The 25,384-nt window shown below is 31.7% G+C and overlaps 1 protein-coding gene across 4 annotated transcripts in view; it reads right to left on the bottom strand.

Annotated features, from left to right (window-relative positions):
* Window positions 1-138: 138 nt before the first annotated feature.
* LOC124359544 overlaps window positions 139-25,384 on the bottom strand; it is a 116,414-nt gene continuing 91,168 nt past the window's right edge. Inside the window, exons 14-21 of one of the 4 annotated variants that reach the window (XM_046812367.1) lie at window positions 22,369-22,502; window positions 20,991-21,285; window positions 20,008-20,134; window positions 16,879-17,048; window positions 15,368-15,532; window positions 12,579-12,749; window positions 10,400-10,818; window positions 139-2,686 (exon numbers count right to left, since the gene is read on the bottom strand). In XM_046812367.1, coding sequence (XP_046668323.1) covers window positions 2,436-2,686; window positions 10,400-10,818; window positions 12,579-12,749; window positions 15,368-15,532; window positions 16,879-17,048; window positions 20,008-20,134; window positions 20,991-21,285; window positions 22,369-22,502 — 1,732 coding nt within the window. In that variant the 3' untranslated portion in view covers window positions 139-2,435. Of the gene's footprint in view, window positions 2,687-10,395; window positions 10,819-12,578; window positions 12,750-15,367; window positions 15,533-16,878; window positions 17,049-20,007; window positions 20,135-20,990; window positions 21,286-22,368; window positions 22,503-25,384 lie in introns of those variants that run through there. The other 3 variants (XM_046812369.1, XM_046812370.1, XM_046812371.1) reach the window with 3 other exon arrangements.

Raw genomic sequence — 25,384 nt, 5'->3', positions numbered from 1 at the left:
TCCTGTAATACTTTCAACGAATTTACAAATAGCTATACTATATTCATGAACTGCTACTTTATGATCTGAAAACTTTCTACAAACAGAAATTACCTACATAAATGACATTCAAAACAGGAAAATAAAAAACAATATGTATTGAAGAATATTAAAAATATATTATAAAAACTTACAACTAAACAAACATTTTAAATCTTATAAATATAACAAATTGTAATCCTACATATATAGGATATAAAAATATGCCTTACTGAACAATATATATTTATAACTACATAAGGAGTATAATGTTTATTCATTTCAACAGTAAAAATACTATAAACTATATTAATAAGTCCTCCTCATACTTTTCAATAAAAATAGCTTTGTGAAAATAATAAATCTATGGCAAATTTATAAATGTTAGCTCTAAAGAGTGTATATTAATTTAGATACATACTGCAAGTTTTATTTTGAAAATTATGGGAGCTACAATCAAAACCAACCAGAACATGATCTACAAAACATAAAACATCTTGTAATGATCCATCTTATAATCAACATAATAACACCATGTTACGAGTCTAAAATTAACACTTTGCGCTTGAAAGACTAGCAGCACTGCCCACACAGCTTGTTGCCGTAGTTTGTCCTCACAACTCGTAATTAGCAAATAATTATTTTTGGTACCTTTTTTTGGGCTGATGATACTTTGAGCTTCAAACCAGTTAATCACTCTACATTTGAATCAATATAAACTTTTATTTAACAAAACTGACAGAAAACTATCACATGATTTCATCCTGATTATCAGCATTTGCCGTTCTCATAAAGGATTAACAAAAAATAATAAAATAGTACATCAAACAAACAAAATTAACATAAATAAATAGAAATTTACATAAATAGAATTTAGAAAAATTAATACATAATGAATACAATTTATCGAATCATCTTTTATTCAGACCAAAGGGTACTTTAGATTTGAATATTAACTGATGTGCCTGTTCTAAATTTTCTAAGTAAATTTTGTTTCCATCTTCGGGTACTTTGCAAATACCTTTCAGGAATAACAATGTTCAAAGTTTTGTTGGTGGCCTAATGCGTGTTGTGAAACCAATTTTTAATCATGTTTTTTAGACGAACAATGATTATTCATTCTTATGTGCAAATGGGTTTGTTGCCAATCCAACATAATCCATTGCACAATTTTTATATGTTAATTGATAAATGATATTTTTACTTTTACAATTAATTTCTCCTGTAATAGGATAAGTTTTCATTGTTTTACTACTAGTGAAAGAATTTGAAGATTTTATAATATTGCAAGTATTACATTGTTTGTCTTTACAGGGTTGAAACTTAAAAATGTTTGTTCTTTTCTGAATTTTTAATCTCAGTAGGTGGCAATTTGGGCTGTACCAGAAGATTTTCAGGTTAGTATTTCTACTAAACAATAACCTGGGTGGTTTTGGAAATAAGTTTTTTTTTTTATTGGTGAAGATTTAAGAATTTTGTGTGCCGTTCTTAGAATATTATTTGTTGGATATAAACCAGGGAAATATTTTGTTATAAATTTTGCATCATCATTCTTTTGAGTTTTATGAACATTAGTGTTTAATTTGATTATTTATGAATTTTGAAGTATATTTTCTTTTGACAAAGGCATTTCCTAGTTTTTATAGGTACGTTTGGAAACCTGCACCATCAGTACATAATCTTTTGGCCCTAACTGACAAACCCTTTGGTACTGATTTGTTGACATGTACAGGATGGCAGCTGTTGAAATGTAGATTATCCATTGTGTTAGTGTCTTTAATGTGAATGTTTGTTTTGAGAAATCCAGACTGAATAAAAACATCTACATCCAAGAATGTTATGATTTCTTGAGACAATTTCCAGGTAAATTTCAAAATTGAGAATTTGTTTAGATTTTCCAAAAAAGTTTCAAAGCTATTATTCCAAATCATAAAAATATCATCAATGAATCTCAACCATACAAGAGGTCTGTAGAATTGAGAATTCAAAAAATCTTCTGATTTTCCCATAAATGGATTAGCATACTCAGGTGCCATCCTGGTGCCCATAGCTGTTCCTGAATATATTTGTTAATCCTTTTTGAGAACGGCAAATGCTGAAATATTAAAGGATTAACACAATTTTTAACATAAGATGGAAGTAGTTTCACAAAAGGCTGCAGTTGGTCATCAGTGTAACCTGATATTCTTTTACTGGGGCTCTCACAACTAGCAACAAGTCCTGGTGTGGTCTGACATTTTTATGAATTTTCGGAAATGTATAAAATGTTAGAGTCCTGAGGAATTTTGGTGTTATATATATTTGGTGAACACAAGCAAAAAAACCAGATCACAATTAACCACTAGACATGGCAGTGTCCACAGCACTAAATTTTTATATTTAATAAAGTACTGAATATATGATATATTTAACAAATATTACAATTGTTTCAATTTTAGACCCTCCTTATTCGTTGTAGTTTTATTTATATTTATTGCATTGTAATCAATCAAGAAATCACTAAGATTAAAATGCAAGAGTTTAGTTATATTCTCTTTTAGGATTCCACACATCATATACACTTCATTTCTCCAAAAATTATATCTTCTATAACATTTTTTGGAATAACGGCCAACCTCATGGAACTGTATCACAAGTCTGTTGTACTTTTCCACTGCTTCCTTCAATTCTAAAACAAACAAAAGCATTTTTAACAAACAAAATTACTATGTTTCATTAATTTACAGTTTAAATAAATAAATGTAGAAAGATTTAGATTGTTTAACATTACCTCTTTGACAAATAAGGGATAATCTATTGTGCTTAGTGTCATTCAGTGAAGTTTTTTCTGGGCTAAATTACTTTATCCATCAAAAGGTCTAAATAAAATAACACATGTAAAATGTCCACGAGCTGAATCGTTGGCCTATTTAGATGTATGTAACTGTTATCTCAAAGTAGTACAAATTATCTGTACTAATTAAATTCTATGCATGTGAAATAATACTCAATGATTTTGTAGTTCTTCAGAAATAAAATAGAAAATTATTTCCTCAATGCCTCTACCCAGCTACTAGCTGGCAATACACGTAATTAGTGTTATGTAATGTTATTTTCACTAGTAATTAACAATGTGTGTGATTAATAACTAATAACAGTCAGTTGGTTTATTATTTCCAAATGGATCAAGAAAGTTAATGCTCAAGTGAAGTGGATGGAGACATTGGTAGTGATTCAGATAAATGACTATCACAAATCACATTGGTGAATCTTCTGTGACCTGTATGACAACGATACAGACAACAATAACACAACATACAATCAAATCAAATCAGATTTGTATTGCTGGAATATTTTACAATGCATAGCTTTTGCTTCAACTTTTTACTTTTATTCGCTAAAATTTTGTTATACACGCTTCCAGAAATCTCATTGAAACATACAATTTGCAAACTTACATATATCCAATCATTCGCCAATTATTCCCACTTCCAGCAATGGAGTCGGTCAGTCTTTTTAATTGGTGGTCTCATATTCATATACCAAAAACTCACCAACTTTATAAAATGTTTCAAATGAGTTTTTAACACCTTGGATGTTAAGAGCGTTTCTGATTGAATCTGGTAATTTGTTGATGAAATGAACACCTGCATGTGAAGGCAAGCGTTCATAAACCACCGTTCTGTATTTATCAGTTCGGTAGTTATTTCTGCCTCTAGTCTCTCATACTCATGTATGTCTCGGCCATTCGTCATGGCACATTTAGACATACGAAACAGTGTTGTTTCCAAGATGTAGAGACTGGGCAGCGTCAACAATTGCAAATGTTTTAAGGCTTCCTTGCACGACTCTCTAAAATTCATCAGAGCAATAATGCAGATCACTTGTTTTTGCAGCTTGAACACTCATGAATTGATTGTATGTACACGCTCCTCACAACACCTGCTCATAAGTGAGATGGGGGTAAATCAAGCCATAATATGCCCTAATTACAACCTGACTGGGGCAATATTTGGCTATAGACCTCAAAACATAAATGCCTGAGGCCAATTTTGAGCAAACGTGGTTGATTATTTCAAGGTAACCCTCGAGATATATTCCCGGGAATTTTGAGCAATAGACTTCTTCTAGCCTAGTGTCTGCCAACACAACAACTGGTTCGTCATGCCTGTCTACTGATCATAGAGCAAAATTTAGAAAATTGGATTTAGCAGAATTTGTTTTGAGATGGCTGTTGAAATGTTGGACGCAGTTGTTGATCTCAACAAAACTCTGCTGTTCCAGAATCAATTTTGATTTGCTAGTGAAACAGAGAGATGTGTCATCAGCATACTGCACAAGTCCTTCCGTGCAGAAATGAAGAACCTACGTCATTGACATTGATCAGGATGAGAAATGGACTGAGGATTGAGCCAGGTGTATTGTTTTAGATATCTGGTGTATTGTTTGTGTTTGAGATCTGAAAAATTTGGGTTCTGCCATGAGATTCAAGTTTGTCAAGCATTGTAACATAGTCAACGAAGTCGAATGCTTTCGACAAGTCTAGGAACACATTCAATGTCGGATCCCAACCTTCTAACCCCTCTACAAGTCTATCGTCGACTTACTCTTCCTGAAAACAAACTGGTCTTCGATAGCTGGTTGTGCTTATTCAAAAACTGAAGCATTCTTGCCAAGACAAGTGTTTATTGAATATTTTGATCACACTGGCAAATTGTGTGGAGAGTGGGAATCATCTTTCTTGAAAATCGAACTTACTTTTGCAGTTTTTAGGAGTGAGGGACAAACTCCTTGTTCAAAAGAGAAATTTACTAAGGAGTTAATGGTCTCACTATATGTTTTGAACATTTTTTTAATGACCTACATCAATGTCAAATTGAAATCATTTGACTTTTTGGCTAGGAGCTGCTGATTTATTTTTTTAAACTCTTCCTCAACGACAGATGCCAGGCTGACACTGCCTCCGTCTTAGGATTCCTCTTGGAGGTGATGGGCAAGGACCTTGATCACAAGCAACAGATCTAAAAAATCCATTAAGCCTATTCACAACCTCAACTCCATTCTCCACAAGTCTTTCACCATTCTTTCATTTTTTTTTTGTTTATTGCATGGTTTGTTTTTATTGTTGATGATGTTCCAAGCAGTTTTAGGAATATTATTTGAAGATATAATTGATTTGGAAACATCATAACAATCCTGCAACATATGAGGCCTGGTTATGAAATAACAAGACTGACACTGCTGTGGATCAAGGACGCTTGTGTCAACCGCTAATAATCAACAGCTGTTTAGTCAAAGCCTATGTTTGCGTTATTGTTGATTTTATTTGCTGGATAAAATGGTTAATGTATTAATAGAGCAATGAATTATTGTGAAATTTCACTTTAAACTTGAATAACTGTTACTGAAACTTATAATTTACTGAAAGAAGTATATGGCAGTAAATGTTTTAGGAGGGCAGGTGTTTTTTAATAGTTTAAGCATTTTAAAGATGGCAGAGAAGACTTGTATTGAAGCTGAAGGTATTGATCAAAGATGTGGAGGGCAAATTTTACATAACAATTTTAACATGCAAAAAGTGTGTGCTAAAATAGTGCCTAAAATTCTAACGTTTTAACAATAAGCTTGCAAAAATTGATGTACTCACACTTGGTACGTAATTGAAAATGACCAAAACTTTTTGGAAACGATAATAAACTGTGATGAAACATGCTTTTTTACTTATGAAATGAAGTGCCAATCCAATAAAAAAAGCTTGAGTAATCAAGTCAAAATGTAAAGCAGTGTTGATTATTTGTTTTGATATTCATAGGATTGTGCACCTTCACTGGGTTTCTAAGGGTCAAAAAAATCAATCAATATTACAACATTGAGGTACTTTCTAAACTAAGACAAGTAGTAAGAGAAAACACCCCTAAACAAAATATATCAATACAAAAATTTTTCTCTCTTCAATTTGACTTTTAAATGATCTTGAATAGTTTTTAAATATAGGTGTTTAAAATCCCGGTATTCTTTTTCAGAGACCCTATAAATACACAACAATAAACCTATCAGCAACAAAAAGTAGAACAATATTAAGTTATAAATAGCTTGTGGGCCTGGTTGATGGGTTGGTATGACTACTAGTACATTTGCTAATTATAGGTCTACATCCAACAAGAATTCAATAACAATAAGATGCAGAATAAATATATAGACTAATAAAACAGCAATGCTGAAAACAATAAAAATAACCACAAATAAATAGGTTGTGATAACAGCAGGCAGGCTATAAGTGGACTATCAGGCAATAATACTAATAATAGGATAAATATAGAATGTAGGTCCAAATGTAAGTTTTGTATGTTTGAAGTGCTAGAAAACCACACCCAAATAGAACAAAAAATAATATGCAGAATATATAACACAACGCTAACAATAGTACAGGCAATCGCAATACATGTAAATAAATATCAATAAAAACAACATGTAGGGTATGACAAGATCAACAAGCAATAGAATTGGCCATTTTAAAGTTCAACAAGGATAGCACATGTTATATTGACGTTATTACTTCTTCAATTTCCTTCTTAGTTTCATTTCGGTCTAGAGAGAATGTGTTGTATATTTGGAGGTTTTTAAAGATTACTTCAGGAAGTTTAGAAAATAAACTTCTAGTTTCACGGAAAGATTCCAAAATGGATACCTTCAGAATTTTGTTGATCTTACAAAGGCCAGGAAAATATTGAGGGTCTTTAGGGTTAACAGCACTGGAATTGTTTTTTAATGCTCTGATTTGACTATCAACAAGATGTCTTGGATACCCCCTTCAAAAAGTACATTAGACAGTCTATTGATATAGTTATGACAATTAGATTGATTGCTACAAAGTCTTTTTGTCTTTATTGACAGACTCTAACAAATGAGTTTTTAATGTGTATTGGATGGCAACTGGAGAAATGCAAATATTGCATTTTGTTGCTGTCTTTGATATTAATAGTAATTTTCAAGTTATGATTGTCAATAAATACATTTTCAGTACATTCACAATACATTGTCAATAAATCTATGAATTTTACTGAATCTGGTGAGATGTTAAATCCATGTATGTTTTAAAATACTACATTTATTATGATTGAAAAGAAAGTCGCTAAGTTTTTTTATGCTATGCTGCCATATTATAAAAATATCATCTATATACCTGAACCAAATTAGAGGTGTATAATTTCAAAACTACCTAGTTAAAAATTCTTTTTGAATAGTTCCATAAAAATATTGGCATATAAAGAGCCATCTGTATGCCCTTAGCAGTTCCTTTAGTTTAAAGGTAATTTTGGTCTTGAAATTTAAAATTATTCAGGGTTAAAATCATGGCTATAAGTTTAAGAATTAAATTAGTACTAGGTTTAGTATTGTTTGAGTACGAATCGAGGTAATTATGAGTAGTGCTGAGACAAATGGTCAGTAGGAATATTTGTTTACAGATTCTGCATCAACAATACAAAGTAAGACAAGATTTCAGGCAAGGATTGATTGATCTAAGAAGGAAATGTTCTTACAAACGGCTACAAGATGCCATCAACATAAGCAGATATTCATTTTGTAGAACATCCATAGCTGTAGATGATAGATCTGCCAGGCTTGTGTGTTTTCAGAGTTCTATGATATCTAGGTGTTAGCAGTTCAATGGCTTTCTGAGACAATCTCTCTTGAGGACCATTGTCCCTAAGGTAATTCTGGATTTTTTCATTAAGTTAAGGAGAAGGATCTTCATATAATTTTTCGTAGGTTGATGTGTCATTTAGTTACCTTTGTGATTCACTAATATAATCGGAAAAAATTCATTATTCATTAAAACGATAGAATTACCTTCGTCACTTGGTACAATAATTATGTCTTGGGTTCATGTGGTAATTTAATTGCTTTAAATTCATTTTCAGATAGATTTTTAGTAGCATTTAAGTTCTACACATAATGCAGCAACGGTGGGAAGGGCTGATTCAATGTGAATGTCAAGTTTAGTTCCAGTTCACCTTCCTCTTACGTGCAGCATCTGAAATTTACTACTATTGCAGATTTGACTCCTGAAATCTGGAGTCATGTTTTTCTGAAGGGATCCAAAAAATAGTCAGCAAGAAAGAACGAAAAAGCTAAAATCCATACAGAACACAGTTCTGAAACATTTTATAATATTTAGTGTGGAATAAATTTTGATTTGCTATAAATAATACATTGGATTAATGTTAACAAATTTGTGATCAAGTACATTATATTTTTATATACGCAAAAAAATTCAACAATTTCAAAATTCAGTTCAACTTTTTGTCATAAGCATTCTTGTAAAAGGTGTGGCTAGAAAATAACCGGAGTAGTATTGGCAGAGCCCCAAAACCAACACAATAAGGCTGAATATTGTAGGGACAATAATGTGATTCCCCTCCCATCCCTCCACGTGTTATGTCTGGCTCTCGTACTTATTCTGCACGTAGCTGATCATATTCCATAACCCTGTTCATGACTTCCATTGCTTTTTCTTTTGCTGCTTCAACAGTCTCAAATCGTGTTCCATTCAAAGCTGATTTGACTTTAGGGAACAAAATAAATTGCAGGGGGCCAAGTTGGGTGAGTAGGGTGAATGATCTAAGACGAAGATGTTGTGTTAGGCCAAAAACATCTTCATTGACAAAGATTTGTGAGCTAGAGCATTGTACTGATGGAGGATCCATCACTCGTTTTTCCGCAGATCATTCTGTTTTCTCTGTTTACATTTACGTATGGTAGTCAGAACACTAATGTAGTAATTCTGTCTTTGTGGCCATCTTTAACCCATTGCGGATCGTATTATTGTTTTGGCGCGCGGACACCAGCGGGCACGAATTTATTTATGGTCAGCGGCCGCCGAACGAACAGCAATGGTGCGCCACATCGTATTGCTCGCTATTGTATACTCACTTCATATCTGCGTTGAACTGGATTCCGGTTTATAAAAATATCTCCATCTATATTCATAAAAACAAATTAATTAAATACAATAAATTGTTATTAACTATTGTAATAAATATCTCTAATAAATATCGATCAAGTTCAGACGATCATAAGTTTTCTATTTATATCAGCTCATATTATGACACGCAAATTATACCATAAAATGTGATACTAGTTACTATTATAATAACAGCTGAGGAAAACAACCAATCAGAAACGCTAAAAAACAGGGAGTAAACTCATATGAATGATTTTTCAACTTCCACATACAACTGCGATTTGTAGGATATTTATAAAACTTTTGAAAACTCTGAACGTAGACCATTGTTAAACACTCTTAGTTGACAAGTGAAGACGATCGCCCAATCTATCAGACATTAATAGAACTATTTGGAGGGAAACTTAAAAGCAGATCGCTTTTGCGACCTGAGCTCGTCACCGTGCCGTTAGGCCCGGCCGCTGCGTGACGAGTGCAGGTCGTCAGTGATCCGCAATGGGTTAAATTGTTTAAACTCTTGTGCTTATGATAAACTGTCATCACTGTAGACTTGTAACATCACCAATTTTTCACTTGCATATTTTTTAAGTTTGAACAGAAATTTGATGTTCACATGCTCTTCTTTTTGAATACTCAATATTTTTCCGATGCAGAGGCAAAAGGTTAACTGCTTAACTTGCACAGAATAAGTACGGGACCCACACGAAACACGAGGAAGGTGGGAAGGGGAGTCATGTGACCGGCCGTAAGATGTTCAGCCTTCTTGCGTTCGTTCTGTGGCTCCGCAAACTAATCTGTTTATTTTCTAGCCACACTTGGTATTTATATTTGTGTATGTGATAAACTCCAATTGGTTAGTAAAATTAAATATCTAAGTGTTATAACTGATTGCAATCTAAAATCAAATGAGAATAAACTGAGAGGGATAAGTACAAAATATAATATATTACATGCTTTAATATCTTGATTGTGATAATTTGAAAATACATGTTGGTTCGAGACAATAATAAGGTGTCATCTACTGGGGTGGCAAGTAAATAAGAAACACCATTTATTTATATAGTATTGTTTTTACAAATGCCTTATAATATAAGAAACTAGGTCTAATGGCCATTACAATACAGCTCGCTAATGGTTAACTCTGTTAACGTTTATTAAAACCACTAACAAAATAATATTTTTAACTTACGCCTAACTTGATTTTTACTATTACCATTTGCTCTCTACCCAAATCAGGTATTTTTGTCTTGCTGAAAGATGTTTATGGAACACATATATTTGGTTGTTACTCAATTATTATTCATGTTAAAGACTTGTAAAATCCTTGGATTGTTTTGTACGACATCTTTTATATGCGTTTAAAAAATATAGCTTATTCTGTAAATAACTATTAAGTTTAAATCTAGTAATTTATCAATACAACCAATTAACACTTACTTATAGTCAATGTACATTCTGCAAGATTTCCTTTGCTTGCAGAAATATCTTCATTACCACCTTGAGGTGTTTCTAAACTGGAATTTGAAAAATCCTTATTTTCAAAATTGTCTTGTGAAAAATCCTTAACTTCTACATCATCAGAGTTAATACGATGTTCATCAAATGTTTCATTGCCATTATCAACTGAGTTTACATTGTCTTTTGTAGAATTAAAGAAGTTGGAGAAAGTGTTTGTCACAACACTATTCCTTAAATCATCTATGTTATCCTCAGAAAATTCTGTCGTTCCAATATTTGGTGTCACAGTATTTGGTTTTATCAAAGGGAATTCCTCCATCTTACAACCATCAAGCGGAATTTCTTTTACATCATTTATATGTTCACCGTTGGCTGTTTCATTCAAAGCAGTCGGTCTGCTGAAATATTATAACCACATGTAAATATTCCAAATAAAGTCAAACATATTATGAACAAAATAACACATTTTCATTGAATACAGGGAGTACCCAAAAAAACAGAATAACACTGCTGAAGGCGTGTTAGCCCACTAGGCGTGTGCAGTGTAGCTGTCATCCTCTTGGCTTGTTCTGTTTGTCTATAGAAATTATTTTTGCTAGTACTGTTTTGTTCCCTTTTCATTTTTTCTGATACCAAGTTTAATTAAACAATATGCAGTTTAAAATTTGGCTTCTTGACCAATTTGGCTGCTACTGAAACAATTAGTATTGAAAAAAGATGATACTAATTGTTTGGATAAAAGATTGGAGACAAACCTCATTTTGAACAACCATCAAATGCCTGGACAGATGTAAAAAATAGAAAAATTGAAATTTTTCAAACAAAGTTAAATAATAAAAATAACTGAAACGTCGATCAAATCTTTAGAATCAAATTTAAAGGAAACACATAGTTTATAAATTTATTGCTTTGTGATTTTACACTATTAATATATTCTCTTCATTGAATTATCCATCATATACATTCTTGTGTATATTACATCAAATTATTTTTTACATTATATTTCCTTACCTGTTTCAACAGTGTTGCCCATTAATAGTCTATCACAGAGAGAAAAGTGACTTTTTGATTATATCAGTTTATCATGCTAACCATTGTCCCAACAAATAAGGTAAATTATAAAAGCTTGTGAAAATAATTTTATACTAACCTCCTACAACTGACTGGAGCTGAAATATATTAATAATAGTTCACTTATATCCTTCATACATTTTATATCAGCAAATGAACAAAAGCTTACAATAAATATAAATTTATAGGTTTAACACCAGATTGAATGTCAATATCCTCTAACCTATTCTTCCATATTCACATTAAAGAAGGAAATATAGGACCCCCAAGGTTTAGTGAAATTAGGCTCCATTAAATAACAATTTCTGTAAGATCAAGAGCAGAATCTACCAATCATTTACAACCAATTGCTGTTATAAGTATTTTGAAATTAAAACACATTTAAGCCAAATTTGTGGTAAATAATAAAAACTTAGAATAATCTTTTAAAAAGTATATATAGTGTGTTTTATCGATTTAAGTTTTCCAGTTTACTGACACTGTGTAACAATCAGTTCAATATATTTTGATTGAAGATTGTACTTCACATATCTCAAGATCTTAAATGTGTTCGCAATGTTTTTATCAGGTGTAAAATACAAAACAGATAATTTGTGTATTATTTCAACGGTTTTATTAAAATAGAGTATTATTAAATTATATTATACAATGACTAAAAGCTATGTTCTCTTACAATATATATTATGCCTAATATTGATTAATATCAGAATATTTATAACAGGTAACAGATATTTTTGTAACTAAAACATGTATTTCTCTATGCTCATCAGCAGATAACTCTACAGTAGGCAGTAAGTATGTTGGCAATAACATTACTCAAAACAGTTTTGATAAGCTATTTCTGAACACTCTACAATGTAAATTGTATGTTTTTATTCGACTCATTAAAAAAATGAATTGTCTTCTAATTTATTTCTTTATTTTATAAGCAAACATAATGAATGATAATTTACTTTATTTGATTTTGGTTATCCATGCAAGTTGGGCATTCCAATTGAGTAACAAATAAAATGAAAGTCAGATTTATTTTTCTAATTAAGCGGTAAAATGACACAGTGCTAAATGCACAGTAACTAGTGTGAGTTACCAAGTTTCATCTGGGTCAGTTGGGGATATCAGCAAGTACTTCTCATTCTCCCCACCACAGTCTAGCAGGAGCTCCAACAAATCCACAGGAGCCAACATTTTAGACACAACAAGGTGTCTGTCATTATCTTTCCCAAAGCTCTTTGTTCTTAGGTTAAATTTACGAGCCAATCTAAAAAATACATAACGCATGAATATCATTTATAGATCAGAACACGTACTTACATATATACACACACAATGACGTAAAAACAACAAAGGAATGGTAATGTTTTAAAAAATAAACTATTTAAAATATTGACTGATCAAACATAGATAATGTATCCAATTAAATGATCAAGAAAATAAAAATACTGGAATTATAAAAAAATTCTTTTAACATTGTTTTCTAATGTTTTAAAACATTGTTGATCTATTTCTCATAATAGAGTTCTGAAACTTTGTGAAGAATATTACATAATGCAACAAATCTATAGAGTATGTTTGAATAAATAAAATTATTTTTGAATACTAATTTGTTAGTCTAAATTGTTTTAATGTTAAAAAAAGGTATTGTTTCGCATCACATCAAAAAGTAATACCTAATGTTTCCTTAATTAACATATAATTAGATATACTCAACAGTACATACATTTAGCTACAAAAATAAAGAAAACCTAATGACTAAAGACAGTACACAGTGAAATGTCATACATAGTAAAAACCTTAAATTAGGTCTTGGCAGTTTCGGGTAGTACAGATACCTCAGGAGCTGTGGTGGTGATGGGTCAGGTGGCAGCCTCTGGAGCTTATGCCCAAAAAGTATAAAATTGGGAGTATTTAACTTATTTCTGACTATATCAAACAAAATTCATCTACAAGGAATGATGAATTTATTAAATACAGGGTGTCTATAAAAGAACTCCGGGGTTTAAAAAATTAATATTTTTAAAACTATAAAAGATAGCAACATTTGATCAATTCCTTTGAAACAAGCAGCTCAAAGAGTTTTACTCATACCAATTGGGAATGTTTCTCTCAACAGTTGGCAGCACTGCGGAGCGTTGACCTTGAAATGACGTAGCGGCTGCGGCAGGCAGTCAGTGTCGTCTGGACTGCCGCGCTATGGCGACCCCTCAACAAAAGGCTCAGTGTGTTATTTGGCTCATAGAAACTAATTCTGTTGTTACTGTACAAAGAAACTTTCGACGTAGCTATGGTGTTGACCCGCCTACAGACAAAACAATTCGTCAGTGGTTAAGTGCGTTCAAGGAAACAGGAAGTGTTTTGAAGCAAAAGTCGCCGGGTAGGCCGCGTGTGTCTCAAGAGAATGTAGACAGAATCCGAGCTTCATGCACTCAAAGCCCTAAGAAATCGGTAACAAGACGCAGTCTGGAATTGGGGTTACCAAGATCAACAGTCCATAAGGTAATTCATAAAAGACTTCGTTTAACTGCCTATAAGATTCAACTTTTACACCATATCAAACCGGCAGACAAGGTTAAGAGATTCGACTTTTCTGTTTCCATGCTGGCTAAAATTGATGAAGATAATGATTTTTTTTAAAGTGTGGTTTTTAGTGATGAAGCTACTTTTTATGTGAACGGAACTGTAAACAGGCATAATTGCAGAATTTGGGGTTCACAGCCGCCCCATGAGTTTATTGAGTACGAACGTGACACGCCCAAAGTGAATGTTTGGTGTGCTCTTATGCATGACAGAGTCATAGGTCCCTTCATTTTTGCCGAAAGGAATATCAATGGTGATGTCTATTGTGACATGTTAGAGGAGTATGTTTATCCTCAGTTGGATGACATTGAGGCGGAGAAAGGTTTAGTTTACTTCCAACAAGATGGGGCGCCGCCACACTTCAGTTTGCGTGTGCGTGAGTCACTGGACGCTCGTTTCGGTAACAGGTGGATTGGAAGGGAAGGACCTATTCCATGGCCACCAAGGAGCCCTGATATGACTCCGTTGGACTTTTTCTTCTGGGGGCATATCAAGAATCTTGTTTATGCGGAGAAAATTCGAAATGTTCGCCATCTCAGGGAACGAATAGTGAATTGCGTGGCGTCCGTTCCCCCAGACATGCTCGCCAGGACATGGGAAGAGGTAGAATACCGTTTCGACGTGTGCTGTGCCACTAACGGAGCTCACATTGAACTTTACTAAGTTGTTAAAAAATCTTGAAAATGTAAGCTTTCTAATCATGTATAAAACATGTATGTACGTTTTTTACTTTATTAAAATATTTTGTCTTAAAACCCCGGAGTTCTTTTATAGACACCCCTTATATAAAGACCTTCCTGAGTAGTAGAAAATATGTATTTAAAAGAAAGAAAGATATTTCATATACATCAGCTGCTGGTGTATCCTCTAATAGCTTAATTGCTCTTAGAACTTCCATTTCTTAAACTATATCCATAACTGAACTGAGAGGAGCTAATGAAAAATAAGTATGTTTTAATCACAAAAATAGTTAAATGAGATTTGCACACCAATATTTGAAAAAAATAATGTAATATGATAATATTGTTTTTCTTTATTTGGGGGGGAGGGAGAGAACAGGATTAATTATTTTCCACACAAATTTTGATTAGTTTTTAAAGTGAATTATTTATGAATAAAAATTATATTAGCCACTGGTAACATTAAAAAAAATATTTTAAAGCAGAGAAACAAGTGATATGCTCTTGTTTTTGACAAAGATGATACCCTTTTGATGAGGTCTGAAATCGATAATGTCATCTGATAGGTCTAATTTACCTTCACAACTACACCATACGAAAATCTTAAAATAACTTCACTTACTGGTGTAATGTCTTTCTTTCCTCAGAAGAGAAATCTGAAGCAAAGACTAAGTCATGATCAGATTTGCTGGCAATGTAGTTCTGAAAAACTTCTCTGAACCTGCCTTGTAACTGATGATGGTTAGTACAGCCAATACCAGCTCTTTGTACTATTTGAGATGATGCCCTACAAACACAGAGCATTAGTATAAGAGAGTAGTAAAACGTGGTTATATATTTACAAAATAAGATTATACGATTTTTCTGAAAAATAAAAGAGGAGGGAGTAACTAAAATATATCCGTTTTAGAATTTTTCGTGTGGAGCTTTTGTGATGGAAGATAAGACTGAACTAAATATTAATAGTGAAATTAAAATGGAAGTTTTCATGTTTGGATTTCATTTTTATTTTCCTGGATTTACATTACATTGGCAAAAATTCTTTTCTTTGTACCATACCAAACAGTGCATTGCAGACCTATACCTATAATCTAACATTAACGTAACATGTTTGCGTTTTTTGACACCGCACTATACTAGTAAACTCTATTATAAACTCCAAGCTATGTAAAAAATACATATCCGCACAAACAATTAATGACAAATTACATAATAACACTGATTATTGTAATTAATATTAACACACCAATATATTGAAACCAAGTCAGTCAACAATATTCAGTAAACAATATTAATATAGATTTTTTGTTTTGAGTAAGATAGTATATATTACTTAGTTTAAACATGAAAAAGAAGCAGAAAGATACAGTCATATTAACAAATATTTTTCTTACATACATGGTTACACAAGACCTTGAAACCAAACACAGTTAATTTATGTGATAATATTTCAGTAGTAATAATTTGTAGAAAAAACTTATTAGTACTAGATTCCTACTAATCTTGGCTAATTTGGACCAAATCTGTTTGAATTTAACAAGACCATAACTTATTTCATACGGTCTTACTATAGGTATAGAAAACTATTCAGTATTTTATATATAAGTTTTTATAGTTCAATTGTTTATTTAAAAAAAACATGTTACCAAAAGGAACCTTTTACAATAGCTCATGTAATAAACTATAGTAAACCTCTCACATAGTCTAAATTTGTAAGATCTATTTAAAACGATGTAACAAACTATGACGTACTATACAAATAATAAAAATACAATTTTTTCATTCTATAAATCTTTTAGAACAGGCAGCTAGTTATCACGAGTTAGTCACAAAAGTTCACACTGCCATTTGTACACTTCTTTTCTTTTTCAAACTGTTCACTAATAATATATTGCTAGTTTGTCGTAAGAGGGTTTACTGCAAATAAGCTTTCTTTTACTTTAAAAATCTTTAATAGTTATGAGAAAAAAATGAAATTTATGGATAGTCTTGAGAAATATATGACTCTTGAAAATGATTATTAAAGATTCATATAACAAATCAAAACTGATGTATATAATATATGAGTAAATGACTATTTAACTAATGAATTCCAAGTCCTATTAAAACTTTTGTTTTACTGCGCTTACTTACTGAACAGGGGTTTGTATTCCTTGTTGCTGTTTGCCTAGTCCACTCCCTGTCCATCCCATCTTCTGCATCATCTTACTCCCTATATTGTCCTGGGGGATTGGCAAATCTGTTTCCTGCACTGGGTTATCTTTAGTCAACGAAGGATTGTCACTAAAGAAAGCTTGTTTCACCTAAAAAATAAAATAGGGTAATAATACTTAAAAACAAGACCTAACTAATTGGTTTTTTATAATTAAATATGAAACCTACTATTATTGACATGTTGAATTGAGCATTGAGATAGAATTTGTGATTTCATATTCCATCTGAGTAAGTTTGTATGATTTACTTAATTTGATTTTCATATGGGTTTACTAATTTACTTTACTTTATATCGAGTGTAGAAGATTGGTCAAATCAGTTGTATAAAATGAAAGAGAAATCACAAAGCCACTATGTAAACCATGCTCCATCCTGTGACTGTAAAATAATCATATGTGAGGTAACAAGACAAGAACCACACACACTGTTTCGTCCCTCTCTATCAGACCATTTCCATATTGATGAAAAAATAGCAAGATATCCTTATTCATAATAAATCTTACTGAACTATAACACTTTTCAGGCTCCAGATTACAAATCGCCTGAAATGACATAACTTATTATTCTGATTCATTATATTTAAATTGATTTCTTCTTATTCTTAAACCAGCAATAAATATGAGAATAATTACTATGAAATCAGAAATCCTAAGTTGAAGAATTCCCTAAAACACACATACACACAACTTCAGAAAAATACACAGGATGTTTTGGAACTCTTGTCAGATATTCTAGAGATTGTTCCTATGGTTATAGAAACTTCATTATTAACTACGGTAGTTATGTTTTTAAGTTTTTTGGTATTCTGTCTGTATGTATGTACTTTTATTAATATATATTTTACTTTAAAACCCTTACACATACATTAACCAAATTGTATAGATGTCAACATTAATAGCGTTTTTTAAAGAAATGTATAATGAAAATTTTACACCTATCCATTTTAAGATGGCAGCCATTTAAAAATGTTGACTTAAAATAACTTAACACAAGTATTTTACAAGAATAGTTTTTTTAATGTTATTATAAATCCAAAGACATATAATGTAAATCAAGTGAAAAATAACCAACATTTTTCAATTTTAGTGAATATAGCACATGCACTCAGTAGTTACTAGAAATAATTTTCAGCACAACAATTAAAATTATTTATGTGACAAGAGATTTACTAACTATCTCAAACATGTGTATTTAATCCCTTCGCGGTTTTTTAAATAATACTATACTCATAGCGATTGCGTAAAAGTGTGCTACTGGCATAATATTACGCATTGGTATATTGTCCCTGTCTGCTGTCTCTGTAATACTGTTTAAGAAGTATTTCTTTGACAGCTGTTTGTCACGGAAATACTTCTGGCATTTTCTACTAGATATCAGCACTTCCTTGTCATGAGTGTTTGCACAGTAAGTTCCCTGTGGTCTTATAGTACGGACAGCTGCTGCATGTTGTTGTTTCACGTCACCGTTCCTGGAATATTTTATGGTTATATTTCCAGTGGTATTGTACCATGGAAATATCCAACGCACAAATGATTGACTTCATTTGAATTTAAACAAAACCAATTTTTTACAACAATAGCTACATTTATTTTAAAGTTCAAAATAATAACTAAGATATTAACCATTTTGAAATTTTTACAATTCAAAAGATACTTTTTCAACGAAATTCATTAATGCGATCATTTTAAAGACATGCTTGCACAAGCTGGGAGCAAAAAACATTTTATAAGTTGAAAGGCATCTCAGCTATTTTGCATAAGTTATACAAAGTTTACAAAACACCACTATTTTGCAATTGTATAATAATTCCAACAGTACTTTTTAAAACAAATTCTGTCAACACACAAGCGAGGAAGGTACGCTTGCACAAGCTGGTAGCAACAAACAGCTTAACTGACAAAATATTTATTATTCCAGGCTTGTGCAAGCATACCTCTAAAGTGATCATGTTCGCTTATGCGTTAAGGGGTTTCATTGAAAGAAGTACCATTGAAATTGTTATAAAATCAGTAAAATAGTTGCTGTCCTGTAAATTTTTATAACTTTATTGGTTTTTTGCCATTCAAAAATTTTTAACAGGCACCATTTTGTTAATATTAAATAATATCGTACAATAATTTTTTTGAGTTTTCCTTTTATTTGTCATAACCTAAGTGCAATTTTGGAATCTGTAGCTTTACTAGATCTAGAGATAATAATTTATCTATAAAAATACAAAATGGTGGCTACCGACTAAACAACACATTTCTCTACCTACCTATGATTATAGAACGTTTTTTGTGAATTACCCATATATACAGGTTTTTTTAGACCATCCGGCTGCAATCTCCTGTGGTTGAACCATTTGACATAGACCAATGCAATAAACTCTACCCCTGATAAATCTCATACGGCAAACATTGCAAAATTGTTTTTGTCACATTTTAAATACAGGGTGTACCCTTGAAAATGAGGGACACACGATTGAATCTTGAAAATTTCAAATATCAAGATAGGTCATGTAGCACGTCTTTTTAAAGGCCTTTGAATGCTGAACAATTTGGTACCAAATTTTAGAAAATATCTTGTCTTGTCCAAATGGCAGTGATTGTTTGGAAAGTATTTTCTTTTTTACTATGGGTACTTTTCCACTTAAATTTGCGAGTTTCAATTTTTTGTATTGGAAAAAGCATAGGATAAGCTTTCAAACGGTATGTCATATTATTATTTTTGCAAGTTTTTCTTACAGTACCAACATTTTCAAATTAAAAAAACTTTGCAACCCAGTGGGCTAAAAATTGTTAATGAGAACATACGTTGTGTGGCATATCAAATGAAAGGTTGTTATAAAAGAAAAATTAAAACAATTTCTTTTTAAAGGTTAATCTCTGGAATATAAATTTTCAGGCTATCCTAGCTTTTGTAGTATTATTAGACCACATTTAACTTCAAAATTAAAAACACTGTTTTTTAAGAATTTCCTGATTTATCACATGTTTTTTGGACCCTTAAAATTAGTTATATAGAGATTTCACTATATTTGGTAAACATAGACAAAATGTAACCTACCTGTATTGTATAACATGTTTTACGTAATTTATTTAGACCTTCTTCAGCAGCAATTTCTTTAGCTTCCTTTACTGTACTACCCCTGCCTGAGGAGAGAATTTCATTGTCAATGCTGATTTCACAATACCTGGAAAAAGTAAATTGTCAGTAATGAATAGCATTAGATATCCTACACATGCCAACTAAACTGAAAAAATCATTAATACCATATGACACAGAAATATTGTTTTTTTTTAAAGATATTTCATAAGTACAAAAGTAGCCTAGTGTTCAGTTAGATGTAATCAAATCAAATCAAAACATTTGATATAATACTATTTTATATTAGGTAAACAGATACATAAACCATTACTTAATTAAATTAAATTAATTAATTAATTTTATGCTGCAGCTTAATTTGATATAGATTTAAATTTATCTATTACATACTGGCAATGTAAAAATATCCTAAAATATTATTACAGTAAGACCAGAAGTATATGACAAGGACAAGAATAAACACTTTGTGACCAAAGTAGGTTTCTGAGTCCTATGTATTTGTATTTTCTTGATCTGGGTAACAAGGCAGACTCAGCTATGACGTTGGAAATATAATAAATTTACATCATAAATGCCTATGTAAGTAGGAAACATGATAATAGATGTTATCACTCTGATACTCTTAACCATGACCACTTAAATAATATCTACCTGATATTTGCCTGCTTACATTTGAAAATACAATGTTAATGTAAATTACATCTGAATAAATAAATACAATCCCAGAAATTAATTAACCCTTACAGCCCTATTGTTTACAGAGAAGGCTACTACTACTAGTCTACAGACATGTACATGAATCAAATACATATTTGATAGATCATTTATTTATTCCAAACATTAAAATGGAAAATCCTAAAATTCAGTCGAGATGACTTATTTTTATTTTAACAGATAGTCTCCGTACAAAATCAAACAAGAATAAATAAACATGTAAAACTTACTTTTTTTGCTGTTTATTCTTTTCAGTTGGGAAATTAAATTTTAGAACTCTCTTCTGACCTTTCTTTTGTGCAGACTGGTGCAGAATTTTAGCAGGACAAGTTTCTTTAAAAGTAGCATTGCCATATTCAAATAAAATAAATCCTGAAAATTCACTAATATTCGGTTTTTCTTTGGAGAGTTGAGGAGGTTGATCAATTACACCAGTAGCGTGGACAAATTGTGAGTATTGGAATCCTTGTACGGAATCTTCTTGACTGGATTTTATCTTTTTTTGGGGGGGCTTAGCTAGATCTCCTGGAACATACATTAATAAAAGTTAAAGAAATTGCTACATCTAATTTAAATTTTCAATGCACCCTATCTGATTTTCAGGATGTAATATACTGTGACATGCTGGTAGGTAATCTATGTGTTTTACATTTTGTAAATAATTTGACAAATACTCACTCAACATTAAAAATATTAAAATTATGGTACTTAATAACAAGCAATCAAAACTATTCCATTTCTAAAGCGTATAATGGGAAATAATGATGTAGTTGGATTGAGCCTTAACATATTATCATGGGTTATACCATTTTGTCATCACTATAAAAACATTAATAAACATACAGAATCATATTTTCGTTCTCTTTTAATTAAACTAAAAAAATATTAAATTCAGATTTTAAGCTAGTCATACATAATAGGTTACACACTTACTATTTACAACACGAACTTACACTATTATTAATTACAACACAAAGGATTAATTTTAATAAATAAAATTTAAAACATCAACCATGTTATACAAATGTATTTTTCAGCTTTAATTCTAAAGCTCATTCCACTTGTTGTTCCATATTTTGTGTAGTACACCTTACTTTAAAGTAATATATTTTGTAAGTGTGAATCTAACAATCTTCAAATTATATTTCATTGATGAATGTAACTTTTTTGCATGAGTAGTCAAATAACCAAGCAGAGCCTAAGTAAATAACAGCATAGTAAAATGTATAAAAGAAAACAGTTTTTCATAGGTTTTTAATACAAATTATAGTGGATGGAAAATATTAGAACCAGCAAAAACTAAAAAATTAAAGTAATTAATTGATATTGATATACAATTTTTCAAATTGTTCATTAAAACATGATATTAAGTCATGCTTTAAGTATAAAATTAGGCTACAGCATAGGACTTTTACACATGTGCTCATTACAGCATGGGAGATAAGGTTATGTGGCGTGGAGCAACAAAATTTGGGCTGCAGGAGGACAAAATAAACCAAATGTTTTAAAGCCTGCCTCAAGTTTTGGCTTCAGGTCAACTGGGACCACATAAACTCACCCACTGAGGAAAATTATTATGAGATCAAATGTAATATATTAAAAAATTACTTTTCATATTTGAAATTACTGCATCTGAGGCCTGAACAAATGTTCTCTTGAGCTTTCCTTTCTGTCTTTCCCTGTGTTCATTAGCCACACCTTCAGATAGTTTAGCAACCAGTTTCATGGTTTCTTCAGGATACCTACAACAAAAAAGTACCAAATATAGAGAACAGTAGTGAGGCAGAACTCATGTCAATCTAAAAAACAAATAATTTAAAAAGTGACTGAAAGATTCATTCAGTTGAATAATTCACTTTTAAATGATTATAATATTGCCAATATTGGTTAGTTCTTCAAAAATATATTAAAACAAAAAACTAATAAAATAATTTTTGACATTATTTTTAAACACACTTATTTCACACATAACAGTAAAAAAGTATTTGGTAAATTAAAATACCCATTAACTAAAAATATTTTAATATATTTTGGAAAATATTAACCAAGGTTGTATTATTAAATTTCTTTAACTACATATAACATGACATTCAGTTTCTTTCTGATTTTGCTTTGAATATCATCCACTTTCCACTTTCTCAAAAATTAGTTCATTCTAGGATATATATTCACCATGATTTTCCATCAATACTATTTTCATCATATGCTTGGCTTCCTCAAACTTGTAATTGCAACTTCAGTATAATAAACGGACACTTGAAGACACTACAAAAAAGTAAGTATGGTTTTTTTTAGGGAGAGGTAGGAAAATGCTTTTATGCACACAGGTAGCCAACCTGTAGTGTGGGACTCCTACTTAGAATACCCACTAAAAACCTCCTCTACTCTTAGGATTCTAGCCTGGAAACTGCTTATCGCTTTAAACTTCGGGCTAGGCCTAATTTTGGCTTACGCCTACAGGGCTCGCACCTATCTAGCCATTCGGATCTTGGATCTGTCCCGCGTTCCGGTCCAGATCAGTATGGTATGTATATATGCAGTATGTAAGTATGGTCAGTATAAAGGAATACAGTAGTTACCACCTGGTGGAGACCAGTTTCATGTGACTTCCTCAGTTGGTTATTGTGTTGATTTTGGTATCAGGGGTTCTGAATATGATGGACAACTGACCTTGAAAGATATTGCAGGTCAGTTAGTTATAACATTCACATTTAAGAGCAAACACCACTTTATTGATCTTCCAATACTGAGACAGATAGCTAAAGTCTATGCAAGCATTTAAAATAAGATAGTGTAGGTGTTTCTGGACCTTATTAAAAGAAGGCTGATAAGATGCCATTCTCATCAGGAAATTGCAACTAAACCTGTTGATTCTTCAGTGACTATTTGTCAAGCTGTCCTCCAGACCTATAAGGGCGCCTTGAGCAAAGGACTGTCCTGAAGGGATTGAGATTGTTTGTATCAGTATTACTGAAGAGGCAGTCAGAAAAATAACACTCAAGGAGTTATTATCAAGGTAATTATCATATTAACGGCCGGAGCGGGAAAATATGAGTTTTGCGTTATTAACTTATTGGAATCGTCCTATAGAACAAAAAAAGTATAAGGTTTGATAGGGTGGAAATGAGAAATAACAAAGTTCTAGAACATAAAAAATTAAACAACTATTCACGTGCGGAGTAATATTTCCATGTTCTACATCCACGTCGAGCGCCACGTGACCTTATGAGACCATGATTCAACCAATCAATCAATCAATCTTTATTTGCCTTTTTACATATGACATGCATTGACAAAGTCAGTAATATTGTCTAGATGACATGGTCAGAAACAAGCAATAAAACCAAACTATTCAGTTTTTAAAATATCATTACAGTTTAAAATTATTATTCTTTGAATATCAATATCATAATGAAAGACAATAGTTTAACAAAAGGAGATTTTAAAATAATTGAACAACAAAAGTATTTTTAAATGTTTAACAGATATTAAATTAAAAAAATATTTTAACTGATTGCACGTGAATTACTACAATACTAGCACAACAATTTGAAATCTTAGGATAACAGGTTACAATATAAAATTCTACAGATGAAATTTACAGTACTGAATAAAAAAAAGGACAGTTTCTAGATTAAAATTGAACAATTTACTGAAATCTCATTGTTGTTTCAGTGAGAAACCTCGTGATGACGTCATCGGTTGCGCCGCCATCTTTGCAAACGTAAATGAAAAATAATACTGAAATGAACAGCATTTTGATCCAAATTAACAATGTTTTTCTTAATTTCGAGCTACAAATTAATTACTTGTTACCGAAATGAGACGAGTGCCTCCGGCCATCAGCCTTTGGTGCTGCCGAAGCCCGCACTGATGTCAATGAAAGAAAAACATCCCTCGAGATAGTACCTATCAGTAAAATATCAAATTCTAGAGGGGCTGATCAGAAATGTAAATTGAAATGTAATGCAAAGGCAATTATGTAAAGTGAAAAAAAACTTAATAAATCATGAAAAACTCTAACATAAATATATAGATGGATATTAACAGAGAACACTTACCATTAGTGTGTTGGCAGATATAGCTGAGCAGCAGCAACAAAAAAGTAGAATTTTTAAAATTGTGACATTTAAAACTTTTTTTTACTAACGTACTTTTTCTAATTTTCCTATCGCAACGAAACAACAAAGTCTCCCGGTTTAAAAACAACACGCGATGAACAAATACACTCATTATTAAAAATTCCATGTTCAATTAAAAAGGAAATAATTTCGTTTCGGTTAAAACGAAAACTCTTTACGTGCCCTACTAAACACTCCGGCACACACAATTCACTAGGGTTGGTCGAACTAGTGGATAGTTGATTCACCTACTGAACAAGATATCTTGGGAAGCACTGACTCATGCCCCGGAGAACTCAGATAACAGATACGTTATCAGGCTGCTATCAGTCCCGGCCGCAGATAATATTCAAGTAAACAGATTATCCAGACACAACACTCAAACTGAACATTAAAACATTAGAAACTTAACTACTTGAACATACCCCCTAAAATCATGTTATTTGTCATTTGCACCCCCTAATACTAATATACAGGGTGTTTGAAAAGTATGGGTACGGCTT

The sequence above is a fragment of the Homalodisca vitripennis genome, chromosome 4, assembly GCF_021130785.1.
Source record: "Homalodisca vitripennis isolate AUS2020 chromosome 4, UT_GWSS_2.1, whole genome shotgun sequence".
In the NCBI taxonomy this organism is placed as follows: Eukaryota; Metazoa; Arthropoda; class Insecta; order Hemiptera; family Cicadellidae; genus Homalodisca; species Homalodisca vitripennis.
The sequence above is the reverse complement of the archived record's forward strand: the minus strand, read 5'-3'. Positions and strand labels throughout refer to the sequence as shown.